We start from the raw sequence: 16,570 nt of genomic DNA, 5'->3' as shown, positions 1-16,570 counted from the left end.
TGGTGTCAAAATAAAGCACTAAATAAATTGCATTAAAATTAATCTTTGTTACCATCTCCTAGAACATTTGCTAGACTGCACTATGAGCTTTTAAAACTAGTCATGGGAGGCCAGGTGCGGTGGCTCACGTCTGTAATCCCAGCAGTTTGGGAGGCCAAGGCAGGTGGGTTACCTGAGGTCAGGAATTCAAGACTAGCCTGGCTGACGTGGCAAAACCCCATCTCTACTAAAAATACTTTTTTAAAAGTAGCCAGACATGGTGGCAGGCGTGTGTAATCCCAGCAACTTGGGAGGCTGAGGCAGGAAAATAGCTTGAACCCAGAAGGCGGAGGTTGCAATGAGTGAAGACTGCACCACTGTGCTCCAGCCTGGGCGACAGAACAAGGCTCCATCCCAGAAAAAAAAAGAAAAAGAAAGTCACTGAAGGAATTCCCCTGCTTGATGGCAAAATTAAATAAAAGACTTTTTGGCTGTGAGGTTGACACAGTCACCCACAGCCTCTGGGAGGCTAGTGACTGCAAGGAGGATGGGTACCTGACAAGGACCTGTTACCAGGCGGTCTGGTGCCAGCAAGCACCCACTTGTGCTCTTGTGTAATCTCTAACATGATTCTTTTGTCTTCTGTCTTTGCAGTCCACTGTCATGGATTGAAGAAAAAGGGCCTGGTTTAAAACGAAACAGATATTTAAGCTTCCATTTCAAGTCTGGGTCCCTGGAGAATGTGCCAAATGTAGGAGTGAATAAGAATATATTTCTGAAAGATCAAAATATATTTGTCCAGAAACTCTTGGGCCAGTTCTCTGAGAAGGAACTGGCTGCTGAAAAGAAACGCATCCTGCACTGCCTGGGGCTTGCAGAAGAAATCCAGAAATATTGCTGTTCAAGGAAGTAAGAAGAGGAGGTGATGCAGCACTTCCAAGATGGCACCAGAGTTTGGTTCTTCTCAAGAGTTGACCATTATCTCTATTCTTACAATTAAACATGTTGGGGAAACAAGAATCTTATTGTTATGAGCTGTGTTGGGATATTTGGGGTTAGGGGCTATGCAGTGGGGACAAGGCGAGAATGAACTCGTTGATTGAGCTGAACTAAATGCTTTGTAAGTCTGATTTCACTTACTCCTCCTAACAGCCCTATGAGATGGGTACTAGCAGACTTTTTTTTGAGACCTAGTCTCACTCTGTCACCCAGGCTGAGTATAGTGGCACCATCTCGGTTCACTGCAGCTTCCACCTCCTGGGTTCAAGCAGTTCTCCTGCCTCAGCCTCCCAAGGAGCTGAGGATTACAGGCACATGCCACCACGCCTGCCTAATGTTTGTATTTTTAGTAGAGACGAGGTTTCGCCACATTGGCCAGGCGGGTCTCGCTCGAACTCCCAACCTCAGGTAATCCACCTGCCTCAGCCCCTCCCAAAGTGCTGGGATTACAGGCATGAGCCACCATGCCTGGCACCAGGTCTCTTTTCACCGTATGCTAGAAAATGTTGTTTGAACAGAACCCTCTGAGATGATGGAGCCACTGCCCTTCTACTCTTGTGTTCTCAGCTGCCCTCTCTACCCTGGGGGTTGCTGCTGCTGCTGGAGCCCACACAGGCCATGTGCCACTGTGGCATTTCCTAAGCACTCCTGCCTCTGAAAGTGGCACCCCATGCCCCAGTCACAGTTCTTTCAGAGTGTCACAGAAGGAAATAATCCAAATGTATTCCTCAGCAATCTGTCCCTCTGTCCAATTTGAAGAAAAAAAAAAGCCCTTAATCCCACTGTACTAATGCTCCTAAGTGTTGGGGGATCCTCCAGGAGGGCCTTGTGTCTCCAGGCAAGAGTTAACACAGCGGTGCCCTTTGCCCCTCAGCCCCTCTCCCTGTGGCAGCAGTGACACAGTGCCTGTCTGTTGAAGCTGGAAGAGGAACTAAGCACATGACACCCAGCCACCCTCTCCCTCTGAACCGACATCCTTAGGATGCGCTGGAGCTTGTCCACGTGGCAGATGACTGAGGCAGACTCCTCCTCTGCAAGTAGATGACCTGCAGCTGTGATGAAGAATTGAGTTACCCTAAGACAGGGCAGTTACCCTAAGACAGAGCCTAAGAGTTAACTTAAGACAGAGTTACCCTACGAGCCTAAGACAGAGTTACCCAAAGGTGGAGCCTAAGAGTTACCCTAAGACAGAGTTACCCTGCAGGGAGCCAGAGGCCCGTGGGATGTGACCAACTCAGCATTCCGCTGGAGGCTATATGATCAAACAGCAAACTGTTTATCATGAATGCAGGATGTGGGCAAACTCACACTGCCTTGCCACCAAAAGGTTTGCTGAGGGACATCACTCCCTGGCGCCAGGCTCCTGGAAGTTATCTATTGAGAAATCTAGTGCCTATTATTCAAAGGATGCAGTCCCACAAGCCTGCTGTGAACCAAACGACTGACCGACAATTACCCGACAACCATCCTCCCCCTTTATCTCTTTCGCCTAATAAATACAGAGGGCTGTGTAAAGCTCAGGGCCCTTGTCCACTAGAGGCAAGATGCCCCTGACCCCTTCTTCCAAATACACTCTTTTGTCTCTTGTCTTTTATTCCCGCACTCGCCCCCCTTTGTTCAGTCCCCCAAGGTCTATGCAGATGACAAGTGGCGCCCCAAACAGCAACAGGATCAGGTACTCTGCATAGTGGCATCTGAAAACACAGGACTTCGAGGACATGAATGAAGAAGGTCTGCTGGAGCAGAGGAACTGAAATTGACAAGGCGAATGGGGACCCCGAAACGAATCTGCAGCAGCAGATAGAAGGTCAGTGCCCTAAAGAGGTACTGATCAGTGCCATAAAGAGGTACTGGGAGCAGTGCTTTAAAGAAATACTGGAAATAGGAAGTTTTCTGAATCAGAGTAATAAGGGGAAGAATTTGTCTATTGAAGAAAAACGTTATGTGCAGTTGCTTAAAGTTCTGTTGAGACAGTCTGGAGCTCAGGTTAATTTGCAGACACGAACTAACCTCCTGCAGGAGCCATAAAAGGTTATTGCGCATAACCCATGGTTTCCACAGGCAGACACTCTTGATGTGGAAAATTGGGATAAAGCAGGAGAAGGATTAAAACAGGCTCATCAAAAAGGTCTTAGCTGATTCTTCTGTTTTCTCCACTTAGAGTTTAGTTTGTACTGTACTTCTACCATTATCATCTTCTTATTCTGTGGGACAGCAGGCTGAATCTAAAAATCTGAAAGAATCTGTTGTCCCACCAACAGCTCCAGTTGAAAATAAAAAACAGGAGAGGGAGGATACAAATTGGCCTATACTGCCTCCCCCAATTGCAGAAACATCCGTATCGCCTCCTTCGGTAGCAGAAATAGAAACCCCAATACAAAGAATTTTACACTGCTGTCATACCTGGAGAGCCCCTAGGACCTTGCGCTTTTCCTATTTCCGTAAGGCCTGATCCAAATAATCCACAGCAGTTTATTCACAAACACACCACACTAGAATTTCAGTTGTTGAAGGAATTGAAAATTAATGTGGTCAGTAACGGAGTACAAAGCCCATGGTTCCCAGAGGAAGGAATGCTAGATGTAGAACTCTGGGAGCAAGTGGGGAGAAATCTTTTTTTTTTTTTTTTTTTTGAGACAGAGTCTCGCTCTGTCGCCCAGGCTGGGTGCAGTGGCCGGATCTCAGCTCACTGCAAGCTCCGTCTCCCGGGTTTACGCTATTCTCCTGCCTCAGCCTCCTGAGTGGCCAGGACTACAGGCGCCTGCCACCTTGCCCGGCTATTTTTTTTTTTTTTTTTTTTGTATTTTTTAGTAGAGACGGGGTTTCACCATGTTAGCCAGGATGGTCTCGATCTCCTGACCTCGTGATCCGCCCGTCTCGGCCTCCCAAAGTGCTGGGATTACAGGCTTGAGCCACCGCGCCCGGCTGTGGGGAGAAATCTTAAACAACATCAGGTGCAAAGGCATCAAGTCCCAGTAAAATCTTTAATGTTATGGGCTTTAATTAGAGCAGCCTTGGCTCAGTTACACACAGAAGAGCCTAAAAAGAGGAAGGAGGAGAAAATGTCACCTGCCTTATCACCTCCTCTTCCCCCAACCCCAATATCACCAGGCCAAAATAACAGGAAACAGAGGTCTTACCTAAGCCTCCTCCTCCAATAGATAGGAGAAAGGACAGAGGATATGCCACAGCCATCAGTCTGTTAGATATGAGTTCTAAATTTCTTTTCAAAGAATCAGTGTCAGTATGTTCAATTCTTTGCCTTCTACTTTTACTTAACTTCCTTGTAAAGCAATCTTTTTCAATTACCTGCTCCACCCTGACTCATTCCAATTTCCTGCTCTGCCATAACCATTTTTCCCGCCAAACCACTCACCGCCATCACTCTCTTGAAATTAGCCAACTGGAGTAAATTTAGCCTGTGTGGTCTAACCCTAGCCAATAGGGGAATGACACAGCAGCAGGGGCCATGTGCATCAGGGATAAGACCCCCTTCCCCTACCTTGTCTGAGTGTACGCTCACCATTGCTCCATCTGTAAGGGTGCACCCTTCTATAGAAGTACATTGACTTGCTGAGAATTAAAAAGAAAATGTTATATTCTAGTGCTATTTCTTTTGCGGCACCGAAATTTTACTTATAACAATTTGGGGGCTTGCCTGTAATTACATTCCCCTCCAGGGGCGGTCTCAGCTCCTCTCTCATGAGGAGGCGCGCCCCACCCCTTTGTGGTGGCCTCAAGGGTGAGAAATTAGGACCCACCCAGTGCAAGGAATAACCAGAGCTCTCAGCAACGTGGAAAGAAACTGGCCAGCAACCTAGCTTAAAGGATTCTCCATAAGGGCCATGCAAGTCTGTGCATGGACCAAGGAAAAGATACTATGGGAACCAGTAAAGTATTTCCTTGGTGGTCGGGGCCAAGGTAAGAAAGCCGCGGGAGGGGTCGGGGCGGGGGCGATGAAGTACTCCTTGGTCAGGGAGGCATAGAGGTTAAAAAGAGGCAAGACATCCCCATTGTGGGGGGGTTGAACCTCACACAAACCCCAGTAGTAGAAAAGGCAAGAAATTTCCAGTGGGGGAAATTGAGCCTCACCCCAAAAGGCAAGAAATTTCCAGTGGGGAAATTGAGCCTCATCTTATAAGGCAAGAAATTTCCAGTGGGGGAACTGAGCCTCACTCCAAAAGGCAAGAAGTTTCCAGTAAGGGAAGTTGAACCTTGAACCTTAACCCAAAACCATCAAGATGGGAAATACCCCAAGCAAGACAGGGAGCAAGAGAAATAAAGATGGTAACAAAGATATCCCCCTGGATAGCCCCCTAGGTCCCATGGTAAAATACTGGAAGGATAATGAAAGGACTAAACATAGGAAAAAGCAACAAATGATAAAAAATATTGCTGTTTTATTTGGACTCAGGGACCCACCCTCAAATCCTCGATCTTCTGGCCAAAGTTTGTGTCAAATGAGGATGTAATGCGTCAGCTTCTAATCCGATATGTTAATGATAAAAGTCCAGTATCTCAAGAAGAATTAGGCTATGCCCTTTGCTGAAGGCAAGGACCTGCTCTCCTTTTGCCCTTAAAAACAAGTAGGGAAGAACCCAATTTGGCACCTCAAAATGAAAAGTCAGAGGAGCCAGTTCTCATGCCTAAAAGTTCCAGCGCACAGGATCCCCTAGACTATCTTTTCCCGTTCAGTGTCCCCAATCTTTCCCCTCAGACAGCCACCGCCGCCTCAGATCCTGTTCCAAATCCCCCCCTCCACTCACGTTATCCCTCCTCCTTATAACCCTGACTCTTGGGAATTACCGTCCCACCAGCCTGTTCCCTCCCAACCTAAATACCCCTCTCTAAAAGGACTCCAGTGTGAGGTAGAACAAAGTAAAAAAGAATATTCAGAATTTCCCATTTCCCTCTGTATCTAAGGGTTCAGCCCTGACCCTCTTCCCTTTGAAAGAGGTACCACAAGGGGGGTGGGGCGGCATTGGCTTTGTAAATGCTCCCTTAACAAGTTCAGAAGGCTAGAATTTTAAAAAGGAGCTTAAACCGCTACTAGATGACGCTTAGGGAGTGGCAGACCAAATTGACCAAATCTTAGGACCTCAGTTATAAACTTGGATTGAGTTAATGTCCATCTTGGGCATCCTCTTTTCAGGGGAAGAAAGAGTAGCTCCACTCCTGCTGGTTCCTCCCCTAGGGGAAGGGGAAGGAGAGGGGAGAACAGTAGCATACATGGCTGGCAGAGGCAGGGAAAGAACAGCAGAGAGGAAAGTAGCAGGGAGAGAAAGAGAGAGGGGGGAAAGAGAGACAGAGAGAAAGAGAGACAGACAAATTAAAACCTCGAATTGGCTCGTATAAAAAATCCTTATACAAAAGCTATGGGTTGTAAGTGGCCTCAGTGCTTTTGGGCTACGCTTTTGTTTACACTGACAACAAGGTGGTATTGGAGTGTTATAGCGTCATGGAGAAGACTTTCAATTACCAATTCGAGGTTTTTAATTTACCGCGGCTTTTAAAGGAATAGGGTACATTGGTTTCTCTTTACTGCTTCTATCTCTCTCTTTCTCTGACTTTGTCTCTTTCTCTCTCTCTTTGACTCCCTCTTTGTCTATGTCTCTTCCTGTCTCTCTCTGCCTCTCTCTCTCTCTGACTCCCTCTTTCTTCTGCTAGGAAAACAGTTGCCGCTACAGATTAAATGCATTTGAGCGTGTTTTCCTAGCAGAAGAAAGTAGAAAAATAGCTTTTAGAGGAAACCTCGTTGTGAGTGCACCTCACCAGTTCAGAACTATCCTAAGTCAAAAAAAAAAAAAAAAGGATGATTTAACGTTAACCACTGAAAATTCCCTTAACCCAGAAGTTTTCCTAATAGGGCATCTAAATCTTAATTACCATATAAAGGTCTAATCTTGTGGCCTTAGACAGTCTAGTCCACAGACATAAAGGAAGTTCGCTTTGGAAAAGAATGGTTATCATCTTTGAAAAAAAAGGCGGGCCGGGCGCGGTGGCTCAAGCCTGTAATCCCAGCACTTTGGGAGGCCGAGACGGGCGGATCACGAGGTCAGGAGATCGAGACCATCCTGGCTAACACGGTGAAACCCCGTCTCTACTAAAAAATACAAAAAAAAAAAAACTAGCCGGGCGAGGTGGCGGGCGCCTGTAGTCCCAGCTACTCGGAGGCTGAGGCAGGAGAATGGCGTGAACCCGGGAGGCGGAGCTTGCAGTGAGCTGAGATCCGGCCACTGCACTCCAGCCTGGGCGACAGAGCGAGACCCCGTCTCAAAAAAAAAAAAAAAAAGAAAAAGAAAAAAAGGCGGGGGCAGAATTGATGTAAAAAAAGTGTTACATGATAAATTCTTGTCCTGAAATAAATTAACTGGTTGTTTAAAAAAATAAATGTATGTAATAAATCAAAAAGTTGAGGCATGTCGAAGAATTGTCTGCGAAAGTTGTGAAAGAGAAAAATGTTATAAAAAAAGAATTTATGCAAGAAATGTTGTATAATTTAAAAGTAACTAGGCCTCCAGAATGTAAAACTATTGAAAAAGAAAAAAAAACCAGTTTGTATGCAAGGTGTATAAGGAAAGTAAAATATACCTTTGGTAGAAGGATTATAAGGAGGCATAAGAATGTAAATTTTTACCTACATTAAAAGGTTAAAAAAATTATTGTTTTAAAGGTTTAAGCAAGTTTTAAAACATTAGTTGTAAAGAAAATTTTGTGTGTAAACATATTAGCTAAAGTTAAAGGGGTACCATCCAGTTTTTCTGTGAACTGGACATTAAAGTAAAAACACAACAGATTTTTCTTAAAGCACTAACCTGCTCTTTAATGAAGATTATAAAAGGTTAAAAAGAGTCTATAAAAATCTTACCTTATGGTCCAACATTAAAAGCTGAATAAATATGTACACAAAGTTTTATTAAAACTAACACACCAATATAAAGTTAAATTTAGTTTATTTGGTATAAAAACCATACAGGAAGCATTGTCAAATATAAAATGGTGTTTGGCTTCTTTGGTCCAAAAACTAATAAAAATAGGTGCTAAAGGAAATTTCTCAGCAGAAAGGAACCAAGGACTATAAAGTCCACTGCTGATGTCCCCACATTTAAAACAAAAGGTCAATTTCTTAGAAATTATATATTTGGTTTATCTTCCACTTCCCTTTCCCTCAAAACTAAAAGTCTTTTAGCACAGGTACCACCCCTAGAATTTCCAGTAAACCGGTACCAGCCTGAAGATCACGGTCTCATCAAAGGGTGAAAAGAAAGGAAACTTGAGCCAGCCTAGGGAGGACCCTACCTTGTGCTGCTAACCACCGTGACTGCTGTTCGTATAGCGAAGAAAGGATGGACTCATCACAACCGAGTCAAGAAAGCACTACCCCCTCCAGAGTTTTGTGCCATAGTACCAGGGGAAAACCTTACCAAACTAAAGCAAAGAAAAATTTAACTCTCTTTCATCTATTCTATTAGTCTTTCTTTTTTCCTCACTCTATTGCTGACTATCTAGTTATTAACATAACCAAGTCAATTTTGCCTCAAACGATTGCATTTAATGCTTGTCTTGTTATACTTGTGGGGTCTTGCCAAGTCAAAGAGAGCTCTCTACTTCAGAAAAGTACCTCTGGCCCTCCTGACTCTCCTTAGACTGGGCATTAGTAAATTAGAACAATTTAATCCCGGGAAATTTCAATAAAGACTGCAGTGTCAACCAGGAGTCTTGCTCCCCAATGTAAAGCTTTTATGCCGTAATTGGTCCAACATTCTGTGGACCACTAAAGAGCAAGGATGGACTGCCCCAACTGGTTGTTGTAATTTCCTAAAATAATACATTCATTTTACTAGAGGATCATAGAAGTTAAAGACTTAAAACAAACTTTGGCAATTAAGACAGGATACCAAGATGCAAATGCCGGTTGGAATGGATCAAATATTCCATCCACATGTTAAACAAAAGCAATTGTTATGCTCGTGCACATGGCAGGCCAGAGGCCCAGACTGTCCCCTTTCTACTAAGGTGGTCCTCCAGTCGAGCTGGTGTGGGCTGCATGGTAGCTCTTTTCCAGGATTCTACAGCCTGGAGTAATAAGTCATGCCAAGCTCTCTCTGTTATATCCCAAAGTCTGGCACCCTGCAGGTCAGCCCCAAAGGGCCATCCAACCTCCATCTCCCAACACTAAGTTTACTTCATGTCTCTCACGACAGGGAGGAAACTCAGCATTCCTTGGAGACCTGAAGGGATACAGTGAGCTTAAGAATTTTCAAGAGCTTATCAATCAGTCAGCCCTTGTTCATCCCCGAGCGGATGTGCAGTGGTATCGTGGTGGACCTTTACTGGGCACTCTGCTAAATAACTGGAGTGGCATTTGTGCTTTAGTCCAATTGGCTATCCCTTTCACCCTGGCATTTCATCAACCAGAGGGAGGAAAAATAAGACATCGTAAAGCGAGAGAAGCCCCTTATGGGTCTTTTGACTCTCACGTCTATTTAGATGCAATTGGAGTGCCACAGGGAATACCAGATCAATTTAAAACTTGAAATCAAATAGCTGCAGGATTTGAGTTGATATTTTGGTGGGTGACAGTTAATAAAAATATAAATTGGATAAAATACATCTATTACAATCAACAGCAATGAGCTTTTCATGAGTTAAAAGAAAAACTAATGTCAGCCCCAACCCTGGGGCTACTTGACCTGACAAAACCCTTTACACTCTGTGTCAGAAAGAGAAAAAATGGCAGGTGGAGTTTTAACCCAGACTGTGGGGCCCTGGGCAAGGCCAGTGGCCTATCTCTCAAAACAACTAGATGGGGTTTCCAAAGGCTGGCCCCCATATCTAAGGGCCCTGGCAGCAATGGCCCTGTTAGCACAAGAAGCAGATAAACTAACCCTTGGGGAAAACCTGAATATAAAGGCCCCCCATGCTGTGGTAACTTTGATGAATACCAGAGGACATCATTGGCTAACAAATGCCAGATTAACCAAGTACCAAAGCTTGCTATGTGAAAATCCCCACATAATCATTAAAGTTTGCAACACCCTAAACCCCGCCACCTTGCTGCCAGTATCAGAGAGCCCAGTTGAATACAACTGTGTAGAAGTATTGGACTCAGTTTATTCTAGTGGGCCCAACCTCCGAGGCCATCCTTGAACATCAGTAGACTGTGAACGTTATGTGGGCGGGAGCAGCTTCGCCAGCCCCTGCAAAGTGACTCTGAGGAAGACGACAAGCCCTGCTCCAGTCACACCCAGAAACTGACTGGTCCACGCAGAGCCAAAGCATGAGAAAACTCATTGCGGGGCTCATTTTCCTTAAAATGTGGACTTGTACAGTAAGGACTTCAACTGACCTTCCTCAGACTGAGGACTATTCCCAGTGTATACATCAAGTCACTCAGGTAAGACAAAAAGTTGCTACAGTCTCATTATTTTATGGTTATACGTTTACCAGGACTCTAAAAAGAACTTGTTTGTATAATGCTTTTCTATGCAAGGTATGCATGTGTTATGACCCATCTGAACCTCCCATGACCACAGTTTTTGAAATAAGATTAAGGACTGAGGATTGGTGGGGGCGCATAAATGATATGAGTAAAGTGTTAGCCAAAACAAAAGGAAAAGTGGTGCCCAAACAAGTCACCTTTTTAATGTCTGTGCTATCATTAATAGTAATAAGTTAGAAATAAAATGTAGGTCTCTTAATTAGGAAAAAGGCTATATGGCAGAAAAAAAAGTACATTTGTCATGAATTAGGACCGTGTGGAAATAAATGTGGATACTGGTCTTGTATCATTTAGGCTACTTGGATAAAAAATGAAAAGGATCCTGTCCACCTTCAGAAAGGGAAAAGTGGCCCTTCCTGTACCAGTGGTCAGTGTAACCCCTTAAAACTAGTAATAACCAATCCCCTTGATCCTCGCTGGAAAAAAGGGGAGTGTGTAACCCTAGGAATCGATGGGACTGGACTGGATCCTCGAGTAAATATCGTGGTTTGAGGAGAAGTTTATAAACGCTCTGCTGAGCCAGTATTTCAAACCTTCTATGATGAACATAATGTGCCAGTACCAGAAATTTCGGGAAAAACAATAAATTTGTTTTTGCAATTAGCTGAGCATGTAGCCCAGTCTCTCAATGTCACTTCATGTTATGTATGTAGAGGAACTGTAATGGGAGATCAATGGCCATGGGAAGCCTGAGAATTAGTACCTACAGACCCAGTTCCTGATGAATTCCCAGCTCAAAAGAATCACCCTGATAACTTCTGGGTCCTAAAAGCCTCAATCATTAGACAATACTGTGTAGCAAGAGTGGGGAAGGACTTCACCCTTCCTGTGGGAAGACTCAGCTGCCTTGGGCAAAAACTGTATAATAGTACTACAAAAACAGCCACCTAGTGCAGTTCAAACCACACTAAGAAAAATCCATTTAGTAAATTTCCAAAGTTGCAAACCGTGTGAACCCACCCGGAGTCCCATCGGGACTGGACAGCCCCCACGGGATTATACTGGATATGTGGGCATACAGCTTACACCAAATTACCCAACCAGTGGGCAGGTAGTTGTGTTATTGGCACTATTAAACCATCTTTCTTCCTACTGCCCATAAAGACAGGCGAGCTCCTGGGCTTCCCTGTCTATGCTTCCCACGAAAAGAGCAGCATAGCTATAGGAAACTGGAAAGATGATGAATGGCCCCCTGAGAGAATCATACAATATTATGGGCCTGGTACTTGGGCACAAGACTGCTTGTGAGGATACTGGACCCCCATTTACATGCTCAACCGAATCATACAGTTACAAGCTCTCTTAGAAATAATCACTAATGGCCGGGCGCGGTGGCTCAAGCCTGTAATCCCAGCACTTTGGGAGGCTGAGGCGGGCGGATCACGAGGTCAGGAGATCGAGACCATCCTGGCTGACATGGTGAAACCCCGTCTCTACTAAAAAATACAAAAAACTAGCCGGGCGAGGTGGCGAGCGCCTGTAGTCCCAGCTACTGGGGAGGCTGAGGCAGGAGAATGGCGTGAACCCGGGAGGCGGAGCTTGCAGTGAGCTGAGATCCAGCCACTGCACTCCAGCCTGGGCGGCAGAGCCAGACTCCGTCTCAAAAAAAAAAAAAAAAAAAAAGAAATAATCACTAATAAGACTGGCAGAGCCTTGACTATTCTGGCCCAGCAAGAAACTCAGATGAGAAATGCTATCTATCAAAATAGATTGACTCTCAACTACTTGCTAGCAGCTGAAGGAGGGGTCTGTAGGAAATTTAACCTTACTAATTGCTGTCTACACATAGTTGATCAAGGGCGAGTAGTTGAAGACATAGCTAGAGATATGACAAAACTGGCACATGTGCCCATGCAAGTGTGGCATGGATTTGATCCTGAGCCCACGTTTGGAAAATGGTTCCCAGCACTAGGAGGATTTAAAGCTGTTATAATAGGAGTCATAATTGTAATAGGAACCTGCTTACTGCTCCCTTGTTTGCTACCTGTGCTTCTTCAAATGATAAAAAGCTTCATCACTACCTTAGTTCACCAGAATGCTTTAGCACAAGTGTACTATGTGAATCACTATCGATTTGTCTTGCAAGAAGATATGGGTAGTGAGAATGAAAGTGAGAACTCCCACTAATGAGTGAAGTTCTCAAAGAGGGGGAAAAAGGGAGGAAACCACCCCTCATATTGTCTTATGCCCAATTTCTGCCTCCAAAGAAAGAAGTAAAAACTAAAAGGCAGAAATGAAATCCACAGGCAGACAGCCCAGCGCCATACCCTGGGCCTGGGAGTTAAAGATCGACCCCTGACCTAATCAGTTATGTTATCTATAGATTACAGTATAGATTACAGACATTGTATAGAAAAGCACTGTGAAAATCCCTGTCCTGTTCTGTTCTGTTCTAATTACTGGTACATGCAGCCTCCAGTCACATACCCCCTGCTTGCTCAATCACGACCCTCTCACATGGACCCCCTTAGAGTTGTGAACCCTTAAGAGGGACAGGAATTGCTCACTCAGGGAGCTCGGTTTTTGAGATGTGAGTCTTGCCAATGCTCCCGGTCAAATAAAGCCTTTCCTTCTTTAACTCAGTGTCTGAGGGGTTTTGTCTGCAGCTCGTCCTGCTACAGTTAAATTAAAAGGTAAAAATGTTGTGTCCTTCTCAGAAAGTGAAGAAAAGTTGCTTGTAAGTGTAGTGAAAACTTATGCATGAATGACTATCTTAACCCACTGATTACAGATAGTCTTTGATTTGTACTTGCTAAGAGTTCTCCAGCTAGTGAGTCCCCAGCTAGTGAGTCACCGTTTTCAAGACTGTTTGCTAGATTAAACTCCATAAACTTGGCCAGCCTGAAAACTCAATTACAAGATTTAAGCTATTCTGCCTGTGGCTTTAAGCACATGGTTAAAGTTTATTATTTAAGTCTCTGCTTCTAGAGATGCTTTCAGATTTTCTTTTTAAACTTCTTGTTACTTATTTCAGCTTGCCATCTTAATGATTAATGCAGTCAATTGCTAAGTTATGACCCTGATATGATCAGGATTCCTTTAAGTAAAAGGCAATTTGAAGTGGTATTGCACTCCCCCATACTTAATGCTTTAACACTGTTGACTGATAGGTCTGGTAAAGATGGAAAAGTGTCTCTCTAGTAGAGACCACATAATTCAATCATTTGATCTCAGTTTATTAGCCCCAGTGAGCTAAGGTTACTCTGTTTATTTATTAAAGAACTTTCACAACCTTAAACTCACCCTGGACTTTCCAGCCATACGTTGCAGGTTACAAGTGGCGTCCCAAACAGCGACAGGATCGGGTGCTCTGTATTACCCTAAGACAGAGTTAACCTAAGACAGAGCCAAACCTATTTGGCTGCAGATCCCCACATTCCCCAACCAACTTTACCATAAAACTATTTTTTAAAACTTCATCTCTCTGTCTCTCTCTTGCATCTATAGCTTAATTGGTCCCCAAAATTGGAAGGAGAGAAAAAAATGTTCCTTATTGGACCTTGAAATCCCAAAAATATACTTCACGATCCTCCACCTCAAGGAATCAAGTCAAAAATTTTTAAGTATTACACTTTAGTCAATGACACCTGAGTTCCTCCAGAAAAGGCTTGTTTTTGGAAAATCCCTTGATAACCCAGTCAATTAGTTGTAACATCGGAGATGGAGGTGTAAAGGGAGTAAGAGGCCCAAGAGAGCTAAACTTCTGCACAGGCTGGAGTGCAGTGGAGTGATCTCTGCTCACTGTAACCTCAAATTTGTGGGCTCAAGCAATCCTCCTGCCTCAGCCTCCCAAGTAGCTAGGGCTATAGGCCACCCCAGCTAATTGTTTTTTATAGAGACGGTCTCAAACTCCTGGGCTCAAGTGATTGTCCCACCTTGGCATCCCAAAGTGCTGAGATTACAGGCATGAGCCACCATGCCCGGCCTACAAAGAGATTTTTAAAGGCTTAAACTAGGGAGAGTTTTTTCCAGGCAGGTCAGGGGAGACTTCCCTAAAGAATGTGCTAAAACCTGAAGATCGATGAGTTTCAGCAGGTGCCGGTGGGCAAGGGATGGGGAGAGCAGTCCAGGTAGAGGGACTAGCATGTGCAGAAGCCCTGTGTACAGCCACATCTGAGGCCAGCACTTTCCCTGAATGTAAGAGGTACCTTAAATTCTCTAAACCCAGCTTTTCTTGATTTTTTCTTTTTTCTTTTTTTTTCTTTTTTTTAGTTGTGGAATAAGAATGAGCTACTAAGAAACAGGAAAGTCTTAAAACCGCCTGGTCCCAGCATTGCCTGTGTGGCTACCTGCCCATGGTTCAGTGGCCCCCCTCCAGCGATGGATCCAGAAGCAAGCCCAAGCAGCCACCTAGTTCTCTTGGACTGGGGGCTGTCTCTGGTACTCTCTCTACTGGCGGGGTGCTGCCAACCCAATGTGCATGGGTTTCATTGCAATGCAGTAATAGTCCTGGGGAGACATCCCTTAACTGTAGCCCTATCACGAGGTGTCTGTCTGTAGCCCCATGGTGGACGTCTGTCTGTAGCCCCATCGCGGGGTGTCTGGATTGGTGAGTATCCTAGGCACTGCCAATGCCGCCTTCCTTCTCCTGACTGGTTCTGTAGCCCTATGGTGGGGTGTCTGTAGCTCCATTGTGGGACGTCTGTTTGTGGCTCCACCCTGGGGTCTCTGTGTCTGTAGCCCCATTGAGGGATGTCTGTTCCGCTCCTGTGGGGGTCTCAGTTGACTCTTTCTAACTAGTAGGAAGAGTCCTGGTTTGGGAGACTTCTCCTCAATCAGGAAGATTTCAAGGAGGTTTCTCAGATGGAGAATAGGAGGATAGTTTGGAAGGGATACTCTTGGAGTTCTTGGTTAGGGATCTGATTTGGAAGACGTTCTATCCATCTCGTCTTTGTGTGTGTTTGTACATGTGAAAGGGATCTCAGAAGGGGTTGCTGATGGAAGTCCAGCAGGCCCAACTCAGAGAACCCTCCTTATTTGTCTGGTCACATTCAATGAGCCCTAAAGGAGGCTAAACAGGCCTGTCTCTGGGGTGACTATCTGTTCTTTGCCTTGCCCAGAGACCCCAACTGTGAATTACCATTCAGAGGTTGTCCCCCCACACCTGAAGTGGATCAAAGACAGCAGGGACCAACGGGAAGTTTGAGCTTTGCTAGGTTGATTTTGGGTGCTGAAAGAGGTAACTAATGTCTGTTTTGATATGTGTATTTTGCAGGGTTGGAAATGTTAATCTGTCCATTAACATGCCCACTGGGCAGCATCTTGCAAATTAAGACTCTTGTCTGTGGTTCCATAAAACAGTAAAGGGTGATTTTCTCTTGTAAAGTGGCTTGAACCCCACAGCTATAGCACAAGCAAGCAGGGGCGTCAGAAGGCACTCTGTTCTTCTGGAAGCTGCAGAGAAAGGGAACCCGGAAACCTGATACGCCAGCAAAAAGGGTAAGAAATTCTTATTGGCCAAGTTTCTGGTCTCTCTCTCTCTTTCTCTGTCTTGGTAAACAGTAAACCATTTGTCTCCTCTGCGAGAGTTTGATTAGTAGAAAAAAGGATTTGCGAGACTAGTCTTAGGCTGTAGCAAATCTGGTGTAGTTTGTGCTAAGAATTTGTCCTTCTGCGTTCTGTAATGGAGAGAGGGGTATCACAGCACGGAACGTGGGTTTAGGACCCCTATAAGCCTACTTTTCAATCCAGCTCAGCAGGCTGGTCAGTTACAAACTTTACTGCGGGTTCCTGAAGCCAATACTGTATGAAATTTCTCTGTCTTGTTTTGTGTGTGTGTCCGTAAGAACTTAACTTTGTGACAATGTGGAGATACTTTCTTTCGGTTTCCACCATCCAAAAGACAGGAATCTGGGGGTTCATATCATAGTCCTAAAATTTTTTCTTGAACAGTTAAAAGTCTTGCAAGTTTGAAACTGGCTTCTTTAGGCTCCTTCTGGGGAAAGCTAGAAACTGCTCAATGCCAGATAGCTCAGGAACTAAAGCATTATCTTTTGTAAGTGCCCTAGGTTCAATTGTTGGTATCTGGAATGACTCCTTTCTGGTTTGTTACTTCTGTAACTTTGCCGCTTATTGAGGTTTTTCTCCCCT

The 16,570-nt window shown here is 44.6% G+C and overlaps 2 protein-coding genes across 6 annotated transcripts in view; one reads left to right on the top strand and one right to left on the bottom strand.

The window, feature by feature from the left end:
- The window catches only part of BLVRA (biliverdin reductase A), a 44,569-nt gene extending 43,573 nt beyond the window's left edge, over positions 1–996 (top strand). For both annotated transcript variants that reach the window (XM_005549714.5, XM_005549715.5), the window contains one exon: positions 634–996. In XM_005549714.5, the coding sequence (XP_005549771.1) occupies positions 634–892 (259 nt within the window). In that variant the 3' untranslated portion in view covers positions 893–996. The remainder of the gene's footprint in view (positions 1–633) is intronic.
- COA1 (cytochrome c oxidase assembly factor 1) overlaps positions 1–16,570 on the bottom strand; it is a 195,723-nt gene that overhangs the window by 167,347 nt on the left and 11,806 nt on the right. The window lies entirely within an intron of this gene.

This window comes from Macaca fascicularis, chromosome 3, assembly GCF_037993035.2.
Source record: "Macaca fascicularis isolate 582-1 chromosome 3, T2T-MFA8v1.1".
Classification (NCBI taxonomy): Eukaryota; Metazoa; Chordata; class Mammalia; order Primates; family Cercopithecidae; genus Macaca; species Macaca fascicularis.
Note: the sequence above shows the minus strand (reverse complement) of the source record. Positions and strands in the feature narration are given on the sequence as shown.